This window comes from Sodiomyces alkalinus (assembly GCF_003711515.1).
Source record: "Sodiomyces alkalinus F11 unplaced genomic scaffold SODALscaffold_2, whole genome shotgun sequence".
Lineage (NCBI taxonomy): Eukaryota > Fungi > Ascomycota > Sordariomycetes > Glomerellales > Plectosphaerellaceae > Sodiomyces > Sodiomyces alkalinus.
Window position 1 is genome coordinate 1,132,859 of NW_021167080.1, and position 14,828 is coordinate 1,147,686.

Consider the following 14,828-nt stretch of genomic DNA (forward strand, 5'->3'; position numbering starts at 1 on the left):
CCCCCCCTTTTTTTTCTTCTTTTTTTTTTCTCCCTCCTATTGTAGAGTATCAAACTTAAGCTCGTCGTCTATGGAACAGGAAAAGCCGAGGCCGAAGCCGGCTTTATCCAGCTCATCGAAGCCCTCGTCAAGGTCGGCCTCACCACCGAGGTCCGCAACGGCAGAGACCGGTCTCTCCTCATATTCGTCAAGGTCGCGTCCGAGAAGGTTTTGAGCGACCAGGTCTACTGGTCTCGCCTCAGCGACTGGCTGAACGGCGCTCGCACAGTTGGCCCGGACAAGGATCTTGCAAGCTCGTTCCGCGATGAGCCCGTGTCGGAGGCCGAACGGTTGCGTGTTGTCTACCTTCTCATGACCAAGCCGAAGAACGAAGGTGGCGCCGGTATCACCCCTGGTTCCGGTCTCTGGAAGAACGTCGACTCCATCTTCCCCCTGCATAACCACACCTTCAACCGAAACTGGATCCAGAAGATGAGCTCCAAATACATCATCGATGACACCAACCTCAATGAGATTCGGAACAGCTTCGGCGAGAGTATCGCCTTCTACTTTGCCTTTATGCAGTCCTACTTCAAGTTTCTCGTCTTCCCCGCCGCCGCAGGCTTCGCCACATATTCGCTGCTCGGTCAGTTTTCATGGCTGTACACCGTCTTCGTCTCATTATGGTCCGTGGTTTTCTTCGAATTTTGGAAGAGGAAAGAGGTCGACTTGGCAATACAATGGGGCGTCCGCGGCGTGTCCAACATCCAGCATCCGAGACCACAGTTCGAGTTTGAACACGAAGCCGAGGACCCGGTCACGGGAGAGATGGTCAAGGTCTACTCGCCCTTCAAGCGCCTCGGCACTCAATTGCTTCAGATTCCCTTCGCCTTGGCTTGCATCTTGGTCCTGGGAACGCTGATCGCCACTTGCAACTCGTTGGAGATCTTCATTACTGAAGTGTACGACGGGCCGTTTAAGCAGTATCTGGTGAGGACAGCTTTGCCCTCCCTGTCGTCGCCTGCTCCTTTTCCAAGTCTTGGCTGACAACATGTAGACATTCCTGCCTACGGTCATTTTGGTGGTCATGACCCCTACTTTCTCTACCGTGTTGCAAGCCTTTGCCGAACGCCTAACCCAAATGGAGAACTATGAGACGCTCGACGGTGAGTGCCGTGCCGTCCTACCTGTGTGTCATCGCTTCCCCCGTGCCTATGTCGCTGATAATTTGAGCAGCCCATCACGCTGCACTGGTCCAGAAGCAGTTTGTGCTTAACTTCATCGTCTCTTACATGGCCTTATTCTTCACCGCCTTCGTTTACATCCCTTTCGGAAATTTCCTGGTCCCGTACCTAGACATTTGGAGAGCCGCGGCGCAGAGGCTGACGCCCAGTGGCAAGGCGTTCGCGACGCAAGAGTTTGTAATCAACCCGGCTCGCATCAGCAACCAGATGTTCTACTTCACCGTCACTGCTCAAGTCGTCAACCTCATCACCGAAACAATGCTGCCATACGTCAAGCGCCAGGTTCTCAACGAGGCGAAGGAAGTGCAGTCCAAGATCACCAACAACGGCCAGGGAAAGAAAATCGAGGACCCCCCGGAGGAGGAAGCATTCTTGAACCGCGTGCGAAGTGAGGTGGAGCTCGAGACGTACGACGTGACGAATGACTACCGGGAGATGGTCGTCCAGTTCGGGTACCTGTCGCTCTTCTCCGTGGCCTGGCCCCTCGCCGCGTGCTGTTTCCTGGTCAATAATTGGGTGGAGCTTCGATCGGACGCGGTCAAGATTGCCATCACCAGCCGACGCCCTATCCCATGGCGGGCCGACTCGATCGGACCGTGGCTGAACGCCCTGGGGTTCCTTTCCTGGCTCGGCACACTGACGAGCGCGGCCATCGTGTCGCTCTGCAGCAGCAAGGACCCCAACGGGGCCGCAGGGTCGCTGACGGATCACAAGGGGTGGGCGGTGCTGCTCAGCGTCTTCCTGGCGGAACACTTCTACTTGGCCGTGCAAATGGCCGTCCGGGTCGTCATGAGCAAGATGAACAGCCCAGGGGTCCAAAAGGAGAGGAAGGAGCGATTCTTGATGAAGAAGAAGCTTCTCCAGGAGAATCTCAACCAGGAGGTGGACGAGAAGGCTGCTGCCCCAGGTATTGCCAAGACCGAGGAGATCTCGAGAGCGGTACTGGAGGAGGAGGCACGGCAGGCATCCATTCGCGGACAAGGGCTTGCCGATGAAATGTGAGTATAGTTCCCGAGTTTCGCGTTCCGAGTTCTTGTGTGGCGTGGCAGTTGATGACATTCGGCTAATCGTGTGGTTCGCTCCGTCCTTTTCTTTGATATAGGTTCTGGCAGCGGCAACGTGGACTCGACGACACCATTCAGATTGGAGGAAACCTGATCGCCCAGGTAGACTGAGTTGACGGGGGAAACACCAGGACAACAACAAATTATTCAATGACATAGGAGCTTGTGCTGGAACAGGATTTTAATAGAATGGCTTCCCCGCTTGATGCGAGATTGCGAGACTATGTACGGGGTATGACAGACGTCATGCTGTGGAAGGAGGTAGGTGGTGCCGCTGAAGAGAGGCAACCAACAACTCTCCCCCCTGTTTACGAAGGATGTACAACGTACCTACATGGGCACGTGTGCAAAGGGGCCCTGGAATCCGGGGAGGACGAGGACGGAAATGAAGCGAAGTGGTCTGGACATGCGACGTATGTGCGCAAAGGGAATTCAATTCCTCTATTCGGTGTGGAAGGGGTTTCTTTTCTTTCTTTTTTTTTTTCTTTTTCTGAAGGCCAAGGCGTAGATCGTATTTGCGGACTGAATGGAGGCAAGGCAGACTTCAGAAGATGGAGGACGTTGGAAGTTACCTTAATTTATAATAATGGGTATGCTGAATGGGTATGCTGACGGGAAATGCTGCTGGTTTCGCTAGTGTTGCGCCACCGCCACCACCAAGTCGTGGTGTATCAACAAGGTACAGGTAATTACTGCATGGGAACGGGCGGGTTCACAGCCTGGAAGCGCCCGCCCTGCGAATAACGTGGTCCCAACTGCAGTGTGGCGTTCTCGGCGGACAGGCACCGGACAGATACCGGACGCAGACACCGGACGAATAGGTACAGTGGTTGGTTGAACATGAATTTCGGGACATTTAAAAGGCCAAGTCCTTCGATACTTTTGCAGAAACACTACATGTCGCCTAAAATACCCGAAGGGCACAAGGTCTCGAACACTGCGACATCGGCTAGGTACCTTATAATTAAGGCAACGCGAACTGGCAGGGGGCTGGCTCTCTGTACACGTGTATTGGGATGGAGTACGTTGTATGTACGGATACTTCGTCCCCTCTTCTACCACTTCGACCAGTTCTCCGAGGCACGTTGTCCGCATGACATCCCATCCAGCTTCTACCCTACGGTCCCTGCCTCCTTTACTAAGGTACCTTACCTTATTTCTATAGTATACCTTACTATAAAGCTTATTACCTTACCTAGGTAGCAACTTCCATGCTTCCCTACTTAAGGTACCTCTAACCAGTATCCAACCGAACAACATGGGAGGTACACTACCCTACCTTACCCATACCTTATACATACCTTAACCGCCAATCTACGTTGCAAGAATTGCTATCTACCTGTAAGGTATCTTGGATAACTAAGGTACCGTACCTACCCTACCTACCTACCTACCTACCTTACAACTCCTTCGTCATCCACGTCCACGAACAGGCTGCAGGCCTCCGGCTGCCTGCCCTAACCCAAAGCTCGCCAAGTGTCCTTGGCGTTCTGTTCGGAATGCCACTCACTCCCCCTCGTCTCCCTCGTCTCCCTCGTCCTGCAGCCCAGACCTGTATTTATTATCCAGCCCCCTTTGTGGCGGCAGGCATGCGCTTCACTCATGAGTGCTTCGCTGGTGCCTTTGCCTTCTTTTCCTCCGTTGTTGGGGCCGCGCTTCTGGCGCTGGTGGGAATCCTGTCACACCTGAGATCTTCGAGCTTGGCTCTTCCCATACCAACTTAATTATTGCATCTCATCTCCAGTCCATGCTTTCATGGGTCCTTTCGTCCTTTCACTTGAGGATACCTGTACTCATTTCGTCCTCATTCAACCACGCGCTGTCGTCTTCCCCCTCTGCTCAGTCATTTCTGTCCTACAAAACTTCTCATTCTAGGTAATTTTTCGGTCTTTTACCTCTGCATTACTACCACTGCCTGCGCGAATTTCCCCGATTTAAAACCTGGAGGAGGATCTGTGGCTGGTAACCCGTCGAGGTTGAGCCGCCGAAAACTAAAACTCCCTAAGCCTTGAACCCTGGGTCGCCGCCCCCTTTTCCACGACCTGCACGCCCAAGATGGAGGTTGTCAACGATCTGGTCCTTGCTCCCTTCAAGGACATTGTGCAGCAAGGAAGCATCGCCCGTGATAATGCGAATGCAGGTGACAACGAAGACATGCTCTCTGAGAGCCAGAAACTCATTCGGGGTGCCGAGCGCATTCTTAAACTCGTCGAACCCATGTCCACGAGGCTGTGGGAAGTTTATGGCCACAACTTCATCGATGCTCTCAAGGAAAATGGTACATACACTCTGGCACTCGCTACTCTTTTCGCTTTCTTTTCGCTTCGCTTTCCTTTCTCGAGAGACCTCGGAATGTCCCCGTCGGCCTATAGCCTCTGTCTGACTCGAAGAACTCGTTCTAGATGATATCGCCTCGTACAGGTCACAGCTCAATGGCCTACTGTGGGACTTTGAGGACTTCATCGAATCCGATGACTTTGACCACGCAAAGTATATTGAGCTCCAGGTACTTTGCAAAACGGCCGGCCTCGACATTGCCGAGATTCTCAAGAGGATGAAACTACAGCCCGTCGTCAGAGATCACTACCCTATCTCGGACGAACCACAGAGCCCCGCCTCTGCCAGCACTGTCCGCCCACTATTCTCACATCCCGATTTTGGTGGCGGTCTTAACATTTACACACCGCAACAGGGTCGCTCTCCATCTCAGCTCGAGCTTGTGCCTAGTCCATTCGAACCAGATCCGTGTCCCGACGAAATAACCCAAGACGACGCTTCCACTTCTCCCGAGATATCTCCCTCCCCTATTCCGCCACCGCCTCCTCCCCCAGCCGCTGACCCCTGGGACCTGAAGTCAGCACCCCCACACGACCTAGAGGGAGACGTTGCTGAGCGAAGTCTGGAACGACGTTCTCCCATGCCGCCGTCACCTAGCGATTCATCCCTCGACCCCATGTCGCCGCCTGGTCTCGAACCCGAGAGGAGAGCGACATTCCCTGTCTCGCCTCGTCGCCTGGACGTTGGTGTAGACTACCTTTGCGATGAACAACAGCGTCTCCAGATCGTCGGTTCCCCTGAAATGTGCACCACACCGCCCGATGGCTCCAGGCAAGTGATGCCTTTCGAACCAGGCCCTTATGCCGGTCGTTCACGGTCGTACACTCTTGGGATAGATCCGGGTGCTCAGAGGAGGGTCCCGCCGCCACGCATGTCCGCTACGATATTGCCCAGTCGACAAAACCGCCCTTACTCCATCGCGGAGTCTGACCACTCCAACTCGTCCAGGCAACGATCGGGAGGGTCCATGCAGAGCTCTGTTTTCGACGAGACCCGCAATGAACCGGAAGGCTCGGCCAGTCCCGCCATGATGGACCATCCTGCAGCGGCGCGGTCGTTCCCCGAGAACCCCGATTCCATCACCGGCGCCGGCGGCAACCGCGAAGCCGGTGGGAGTCGAGAAGATTACCTGCGCCCAGTGGGTCGGACGCCTACTATCCCCCCCAACTTCCCACCAGGAGTGGAAGACGGGATTGAGGCGGTTCCGATACATAATGACAGAGACGGATTGATCCCTGTAAATGAAGATCCATCAGCGCCCGCCGCACTCGCTGTGGCGAGGCCCATCCGGCAACTGGACTTTCGAGACTGCACTATTGGATCGAAGAGCTCCTTCTACTTGTACAAGGGGTTCTGCGAAGGAGCCAAGAGCGTCATGCGAGGCGAGGCTGGTGTCAGGAGATCCAAGAGACCCGTGAGTCCATCCTTATAGAGACAAGATGCCTTGATCTGGTCTTTATTAGACCAAACATCCTTCCTGCCATCGTGGCCTCCTCCATTTTTGTCAAAGAAGGAAAAAGAAAAGAAAGAAAAAGAAAAAGAGAAAGAAAGAAAGAAACTGACCCAGACTTATCTAACCACCACACACACAGGGAATGGCGGGTAGTCAGCCTGTAGCTCGATGCCTGTTTTGCATGTACGACTTGGACTATCACAAGGTCGAGATGGACTTGAAGGGCGACGGTAGGTCTTACCGGCATCTCCCGCCACCTCCTTTACCACCCACTCCAATCAAGCAACTCAGTGGATTCGAGCTGATGATGCCCAGTCCAAGGGGGCCACACGCTTCAGGGCATCTCATACCGGATGCGCTTTCTCCGCAAGAGTCACATCAGCACCAAACGCAACGATGAGTTCCTCTACGGCTGCATCTTCTGCGTGCACTCGAATCGCACGCTCGATGTTTGCGATGCGACAGTCTTCTTCTCCGCAAAGCAGCTCTTCAAGCACCTCGCGCGGCACCCCCGCCCCCTTCCCGAGGTACCGGGCATCACCGTCGTTGACGAGCACAGCGTCCCTGCCGAGCTCACGAACAACTTCGACCTCCATTTCAAACGGGCCCCCGTGCCTTCCCCCCTGGAGCACAGGCGCGACGAGGTGGCGCAGCTGCCGACGGCGACGGTGACCAAGACGGTCAAGAAGATGTACGGCATGCGGCGGCTCTCCGACCAGACGCCCGTGCACGAGCTGGCGGAAGGGGCTCGCATCTCGGGTGTCGAGTTCCCGGCCAAGTATCGCGGGGAGTGGGTCACGGCGTGGCACGACGGGGAACAGGCCAGCGTGCCGTTCGACATTGTCCGTCTGGATCCGCCCCCCATGTCGGAGATCCGCATGGGTGCCATGAGCCACGCCACGGCCACGGCGAGATGGAAGTTTGCTCCCAAATCCAAGGAAGAAGGGGAGGAATGGCTCAAGTTTGAGAAGGGGGAAGAAATCACTAACATCAGCTGTATGTCCTCCTTCTCGTCCTTCTCTTCCTTTACCCCTCACCTTCCGCGGCCAACACCAAAGATGGACAGCTGACATCTTCCCAGGGCTCCACGCCGACCACTGGTGCTGGTCAGGAACGAATAGTAAGGGGAAGTGGGGCATCTTCCCACAGGCGTTCATCGAGCCCAACACGGTCAAGGAGCCAACCAGGTCGAACCAGCCTGGAAGGACTTCTGAAGAACGACGGCGGACCAAGCTACTTTCACATATCTCGATTCTCAAGGGGTCTGCAAGGTGATTCTTGGTAAAGACATTCAGGGTATGGGGGGTGGGGGGGCAACGCCGATAAATGGACATGTTTTGTGGATTCTCCTTTTTTTTTTCCTTTTTCTGTCCCTCTCTCGTTATTTTCTTCCCCTTTCCCCTTTTCGTTTCTCTTTCTTTATTTCGTTCCATTTTTCATGTTGTTTTTACTCTGATTCCCTTCTTGACGATGATATCCGAGCGTTTTTAGTGAGGCGCTATGTGTTCAATGATGATATGGAAGGTCTAAGGCGAGCGAAGAGTTGTTCGAAGCGTGGTTCCGCTTCATTCACGACTGTTATACCCCATGCATGTTTGTTTTCTTCCCTAGCTTTGTGTATTTCTCCATTGTCGTTCTGGATATCCTATGAATAAAACTCTTAAAGAGAAATATTTGCATAAATTATTTACAACAAACTGTTTGGCAAAAACGAAGCGATTTATAAGTGACAACTGCGATGCCCACCACATATCTGGCATACTCACCGAATGAGACCGACCAGACTAATCATAGGTGAGTACTCGGTGTGCCAGCAGAAGTTCGGGTCCGGGATTAACCGAAGTTTTCCGACGAGATGCAAACCCGGTAAAAGAGCTACCCCGCAATACATTATCCCGAGCTTGGGAGCTGTGGGGGTCGCAATGTGGGACAGCGGGGCACTCGGTGGAGAAGCAACGGTCTAATGAGCAGCGAGACGATTGTCAATTCCTTCCCGGAACCTGCTTTGACTCTGTATTACGGTGCGTACGTTGTACACTATTACGCTTCTACCACTTCGTACGTAGCTTGCCCTCGGCATCCCTTCTCTGGACCATTGATGGTTTCCCATCAGTATCGGGGCACCGGCACTTTTTCTGGAGGAGCAGATCCCATTCCCCTTCTTCGCCCCTACCCCCTAGAGGCTAGGTTCTTCGTCTCAAGAACATCGGTTGAAGATTGATTTCTGAATCCACCGGGCCCCATCTCCCCATTTCTTCCTCTCCACAACCACCTCCGCGGTCAATTCGTTGCGCGCATTTAATTAAGCGTTGTCCCGTAACCCATTCTGGTTCCATTTGTAGCTTTGTCCTCTTCTTCTCATTTTTTTTCCTCGTTTTTTTTTTTTCTTTCCTTTTCTTTGAGCTTGGACACACCAATTCTAGATTCGATACCGCTTCTTTCGACAGCAGGAAAGACGGATAGATACCCCCGAAGACCCGACAATAGAGGATCCTCGGCAATAACAGGCGAGCCATACGAACAATCGCGACAATGGCGCTCAAGGGAGAAGAGGTGGCCAAGCACAACAATGCCGAGTCGTGCTGGGTCATCGTTCATGTGAGTGGTCGGCAGCTGCCCACCTTACTTTTCTGATATAATCTGCCCTTGAGCTTGTATTGACGGGGATATCGTGCTATGCAGGGCAAAGCCTACGACGTGACGGAATTCCTACCGGGTATGTGCCTCCTCCCTCCTCAAGGACTCTCTCCGTAGGACGCAATTCTTTCTGACTTTGTTGCCCTCGTCAGAACATCCCGGCGGCCAGAAGATCATCCTCAAATATGCGGTACGGGCTTCTTCGCTACTACACCCCTACGTACCTATGGGATGGAAAGGCTAGGGCCCATTCTGACGTGACAAACGACACAGGGAAAAGATGCCACGGAAGAATTCGATCCCATTCACCCCCCCGACACGCTCGACAAGTACCTCGACAAATCAAAACACCTGGGACCCGTGGACATGGCTTCAGTCGTGATGGAGACCAAGGAAGAGGACCCGGACGAGCCTGCGCGGCAGGAACGCCTTGCCCAGAAGCCGCTGCTGTCCCAGTGCTATAACTTGATGGACTTTGAGGCGGTTGCCCGGCGGGTGATGAAGAAGACGGCCTGGGGATACTATTCTAGCGCCGCTGACGATGAGATTGTACGTCATTTCGCAAATTTTTTTTTTTGTTCTTCTTTTTTGTCTCCTTGTGCTATGTGGCGTGGAATATGCCAGGGAGGACAGGGGGGGCGACACACTGATACGCTGATACACTGACGCACGGACAGACGATGCGGGAGAACCATTCGGCGTTCCATCGGATCTGGTTCCGGCCCAAGATCTTGGTGGACGTGGAAAAGGTGGATTTCAGCACGACAATGCTAGGGACGAAAGTGGACATGCCATTCTACGTCACGGCGACGGCGCTGGGCAAGCTGGGCCACCCAGAGGGCGAGGTGGTGCTGACGCGGGCGGCGGCCAAGCATGACGTGATCCAGATGATCCCGACGCTGGCGTCATGCTCATTCGACGAGATTATGGACGCGGCGACGGCGGACCAGGTGCAGTGGCTCCAGCTGTACGTCAACAAGGACCGCGCGATCACCAAGAAGATTGTGGAGCACGCCGAGGCACGGGGCTGCAAGGGCCTGTTCATCACGGTGGATGCGCCGCAGCTGGGACGGCGGGAGAAGGACATGCGCAGCAAGTTCACGGACCCGGGATCCAACGTGCAGTCGGGCCAGGCGACGGACACGAGCCAGGGAGCGGCGCGGGCCATCTCGACGTTCATCGACCCGGCGCTGTCGTGGAAGGACATCCCCTGGTTTCAGTCGATCACCAAGATGCCCATCATCCTCAAGGGCGTGCAGCGGGTAGAGGACGTGCTGAAGGCGATCGAGATCGGGGTGCAGGGCGTGGTGCTGTCGAACCACGGCGGGCGGCAGCTGGACTTTGCGCGCAGCGGGGTGGAGATCCTGGCGGAGACGATGGCGGTGCTGCGGCAACAGGGCTTGGAGAACAAGCTGGAGATTTACATCGACGGTGGGGTGCGGCGGGCGACGGACATCATCAAGGCGCTGTGCCTGGGTGCGCGGGGCGTCGGTATCGGCCGGCCGTTCCTGTACGCGATGAGCGGGTACGGGTTCGAGGGCGTGGACCGTGCGATGCAGCTGCTCAAGGACGAGATGGAGATGAACATGCGGCTCATCGGGTGCACCCGGGTCGACGAGCTCAACCCTTCGCTCCTCGACACAAGGAGCCTGTTCCACCACGGCAACGGCACGCCGAACGACAACCTTTCCGGGGCGGTGTACGACCCGCTAGCCACGCCAACGCAGAGGCCCAAGCCGCCCAAGTCTTCCAAGCTGTGAACGGTGCTGCATAGAAAATGACGATAATAATGTGGTAGAATATGTCTTCTCCATCACGGGTTCGAAAATATTCCTATCATTGTGAATCTCAAGATGGAGACGCTGATTGAGATTCGATACCGAATGTACGTGTAGTTTCTGCTTGTGCCAAGCGGCTGGTTCGATTTGACTGTGAGAACAGTAGGTCGGGGTCGGGGAGTGGGGATTCCCTGACCGGGGGCGACGTATGCACGCACCCAATTTGACGCATCTTGACGCATCTTGATACGCAATCGATGCAGGCGGCGGGGCAGTGCTGGCTTCGACGGACTCCGTCCTCCGGTGTACCTCCTCACTTTCGGCATATCGACTTTCGAACCACCTCCAACACAAGAAAACCACTCGTTCCGTTCCGTGGCAAAAAAAATCCATATCCTTATCCGTACTCCGTAGTCTGTCCAGACTGGCGGGGTTGAAAGCACAAACATCGTGTTTGATGAGTTGGATGGGTTGGTGGCGACCCTTACGAGGAGTACCTTATATAAAGGGGAAAGAAAAAGCAGTCTCGAAAGTTTCAGCCCGAAGAGGCGGAAGCGACGACCAAGGTTGGTGTTGTCATCTTTCCTCGGTACCTATTAAGACCCGGGGGGCGACGTAACAACTTCTGGATATGGATATCTTTTGTTAATATACTTTATGTTCATCGGTACTCAGTAATACTCCGTACTCCGTGTTGTGGCAGGGCCTGTACGGGGTATTGATATGTACAAAGTACAGATAGCGCTACTACAGCCAAGTCTCCCACTCCCACGTTCCAAAGGTCAGGTGCGATGGAGGAACGGGACTTGCGAATTGAATGGTTAGTGTGAGAGGACCGAATCAAAAGTGGTCACGACTCACCAGACACCACCCACCGGCCATCTACCGCATGCCGCAGGGGACACTGTAATAACTTCTAAAAATAGTAATAACGCATCACTAGGTATACGCCGAAGGTAGGCTTAGTAGTACTGTTTACCTTTATATATCAGAAGATAGTAAATAGTAAGTTAATAATTTCGCCTATAACTATTACGTATAAAGCCTATATAAATAAGAATTTGTTATAATACCGCGTAAGCATTTACGATACTTACTGGCTCTTATATCTAAAGCCCGTATAAATATAATTATCTTAAAAGCTATTATACAATATCGCGTAAGCATTTACGGTACTTACTAGCAGTATCTTTCTATTATAAATAATTTAACGCGATAATCTCACTATCGATATAATAACGGAGGACGTCTTTTTACTCTACCCTATTCTGAATATTAAATATATACTTCTATTTAATCGAAATCCCTATTAGACGGTCTGCCTAAGTTATAGTGTATCTCCTAACACCACTAGCCGGGTTAAAAAAGAAACTTCACCGGTCTTTTCGGATAGGTCTATTATTAATTTAACTGAATTAATACCACCGAGAAGGGAATAAAAGCCTAAGACGGAAACTAGAGCCGTGCAGGCGCCTAAAGCCCGGTAAGGTTAAATACTAATACGGGCGCTACGGCTTAGTAAGATAGAGCGAAAAGTTAGTATCGCGTAAACTAGTAAGGAAAAGCAACCCACACCGATAAAGGAAATTAGTATTACGTTATATAGCGGCGAGTACTATATAGTCTTAAGCGGCGGTATCTCCTTTTAAAAATTAATAAATATACTCGGATAAAAGGTTATAGGCCGAGTTACTATTTTACTTAACCTAGTATTACCCATGTATTAAGATCTTATACGTTATATTATTATATAGTTTAACACGAAGAAAGAATAGTTTAACCGAGACTTTACGGTTTTCCCCTATAACGATAAAAACCCGTAAAAAGTCGACTTTTATCGAAGCGAGATATATATAACTATCACTTTACGTACGCTACTACGTAAGTCTAGAATTAGACTTTTAAAAGAAGTTTATCTTAGCTTTCTTCGTATAACGGAAGTGGAAGCCGACTAAGTTAACTTTAATATTTCTTATAAGCGCGCGGGCCGAAAAATAACTATATAAAAAGAGCCGGAGGAAGAAGATAATATTCTAATTACGGTAAAGAAAGAAATCACTAAACGGCCTCGCGCGGAAAAGAATAAAGGTAAAGGAAAGGCTACCGATAAAGAGTAAGAAGGATTATAGCTAGCTAATACTAGCTAGCCGGAGCTAAAGAAAGAAAAAGAGGAATAGATAGAACTAAAGTAAGAAAATAACGAATAAGTGGAACTAAAAGAAGAAAATAAGAAACCGGTGGAATAAAAGCCGCGCTAATCTCGTAAAGTTATTATACCGGTCTTAATAACAGATCTACGCGACTAAACGGTATTATCTTCGGCTAGACGGAAGCATATAATCTCGAAAATAGAAGGCGAAACAGATTAATAGGGTAAATATATTTATAAATAGTTAAAAAGCAGAAAATTTAAATTATTTATTCGCTATAGTCTTTATCACTTATAATTTTATCTACTACCAAATCCTTAGTTTTAATCCTCTTATTTCTAAAAAACTCTTTAACCGAAGTAATACCACCCCGTAGCGTAGAAAGTATTATAAGAACGGGTTCTTTCTTTTCCTAATCGTATAAGTATAACCCCTTTCGTATATACTCGTATAAAGGTAGCGAAGGATACTACTTACCTTTTATAATAAGAATTTCTGGTAAACCTATCGCCGTGGCTTCTATACTACTATAAATTTCTATTATTATATATAGAAGATATTAGTTAAGACTTATTAGCTTATTTATAAGAACGTTTTTTAATATACGAAGCCGTATAGGATCGACCCGAACGTAAAGGTTAGAACTACTCTAGTAATAGAGGGCCTAGGGCTTTCCGCTCACGATATATAGCGTAGATAGTTAGGCACGAATTATATAGCAGTTATACACTTATATAAAGCGGGTAAAATCCGTCTGAATTAGAGATATATAGACGTAGAGAAGAGTAATTTTATCGATAATAGAATAAGGATCGAAAAGGCCGTGTTCGGAAAGATAAATAAAGAATTCCTAGAAGAATTAGTAAAAAGTGTTAAAAATAGAGAAAATACTAGATACTTATACGCTAAAAAGCCGCGCGAGATTAATAAAGTCTATTCCACTATAATCTAATCCGTTAATTATAGATACTTTTACTAAATACCTAGTAATCTTTAAACTTAATTAGAACCTCTTATCCGGTAGCGTTTATCTTTATATAAAAGCCGGCGGAAAAAAACTAGTGGCCGCCGGCTATAAGCGTCATTTCTTTACCTCGGTCGGAACGGATTAATTACGGGATAAAGCCAACTTACTAAATAATCTTTATATACTAAGCGAGTATGTTTTTAGATATATACGCGGATACACCCACGTAGAACTAAGTTATAAGCCTTAAGTACGCGTCTATCCTTACGTATATTTTAAAGCCGAAGGGTAATAACTTATCGTACGTATCTATAGACTAAATAAAATTAGGTCCCAGCGTTATCTAGCCTTTTCGACGGTAGCGTATCTCCTTATTACTTACCGCCACGTCTTTAGGAAATAGTTTTATAAATATACGGTATAGCTTATATATGCTAATAATAAAACCTTATTAGCGTATAAACGTGTAGAGCTATACTTTGCCTAGGCCTCTTATAAATAATACCGTAAGGTCTTTCTTTTCGAAGAATAGCTCTATACGCTAGCGTTCGGGTCCGATTAATTCTGTATCTTAACGTCTCTAAAGGCGCTAATATCTGCGGATTCGTTTAAGACCTCTCCTTAAGATCTAGAAGCCTTCGGCTTAGAGCTAATAGAGTATCTTGTCGTTATTAAGAACGTTAAAGAAAAGCGTGTAAATACGGCGAATAAGATTATCGGTAATAAGCGTACGAGTCTCTCTACGTAAGCTCTATACCTTATAACGACGCTATAAGGTCTGGCGTGTTACCGCTTTACCTATCTACTCTTCTACAAAACGGTATAAAGCCTAATCGGTATAACCCTCTTCGTAGCGGCGATATATCTCGTCGCGCAGGGGTTCTAGGTTAAAGTATTTACCTTATATAATAGAAGGAGTCTAGAAATTATTAGAAAGTGTAATACGCGCTTATAAAGGGTTATCTGGAGACAGAATAGAGTTCGCCTAGTGATAAAGATATTTACTAAGATAAAAAGAGAACCGACTAGCCAGCGTACACGTACGTATACTATCGTATAATATAACCTATTATAGTAATATAGCGAAAAGGGTATATATAAATACCTATATATATTTAATATTCTATATTATAAAATAATACTATATTATATAATATAAAATATATAATTCTAATATTTTAAATAAGATATTATAATATAAGTAAAAGGTTATATTATA

At 49.6% G+C, this 14,828-nt stretch overlaps 3 protein-coding genes across 3 annotated transcripts in view; all 3 read left to right on the top strand.

Moving 5' to 3' along the window:
* Positions 1-2,351, top strand: part of SODALDRAFT_90819 (transmembrane protein 16H) — a 2,641-nt gene extending 290 nt beyond the window's left edge. Inside the window, exons 2-4 of the mRNA XM_028615773.1 lie at positions 80-969; positions 1,037-1,145; positions 1,216-2,351. Coding sequence (XP_028468013.1) covers positions 80-969; positions 1,037-1,145; positions 1,216-2,225 — 2,009 coding nt within the window. The 3' untranslated portion in view covers positions 2,226-2,351. The remainder of the gene's footprint in view (positions 1-79; positions 970-1,036; positions 1,146-1,215) is intronic.
* A 1,516-nt stretch (positions 2,352-3,867) lies between these two features.
* On the top strand, positions 3,868-7,727 carry SODALDRAFT_306264 (hypothetical protein). The gene is made up of 5 exons (XM_028609036.1): positions 3,868-4,565; positions 4,690-6,038; positions 6,217-6,307; positions 6,393-7,073; positions 7,159-7,727. The coding sequence occupies exons 1-5, from the start codon at positions 4,343-4,345 to the stop codon at positions 7,350-7,352; spliced, it is 2,538 nt and encodes an 845-aa protein (XP_028468014.1). The 5' UTR covers positions 3,868-4,342; the 3' UTR covers positions 7,353-7,727.
* Positions 7,728-8,128: 401 nt separating this feature from the next.
* On the top strand, positions 8,129-11,402 carry SODALDRAFT_376002 (cytochrome b2; the record flags this gene model as incomplete). Its single annotated transcript, XM_028614782.1, has 10 exons — positions 8,129-8,675; positions 8,760-8,793; positions 8,867-8,904; positions 8,988-9,263; positions 9,392-10,470; positions 10,513-10,599; positions 10,756-10,867; positions 11,026-11,058; positions 11,235-11,278; positions 11,357-11,402. Exons 1-10 carry the CDS (start codon positions 8,610-8,612, stop codon positions 11,400-11,402), a joined length of 1,815 nt encoding a protein of 604 aa, XP_028468015.1. The 5' UTR covers positions 8,129-8,609.
* Between the last annotated feature and the right edge of the window lie 3,426 nt (positions 11,403-14,828).

Excerpts from the sequence above, each read along its gene's own strand:
- SODALDRAFT_306264 (XM_028609036.1), top strand. The coding sequence starts at position 4,343 with ATGGAGGTTGTCAACGATCTGGTCCTTGCTCCCTTCAAGGACATTGTG. Across the intron at positions 6,308-6,392 it reads GATGGACTTGAAGGGCGACG|TCCAAGGGGGCCACACGCTT; the intron begins GTAGGTCTTACC and ends GATGATGCCCAG. Across the intron at positions 7,074-7,158 it reads AGAAATCACTAACATCAGCT|GGCTCCACGCCGACCACTGG; the intron begins GTATGTCCTCCT and ends ACATCTTCCCAG.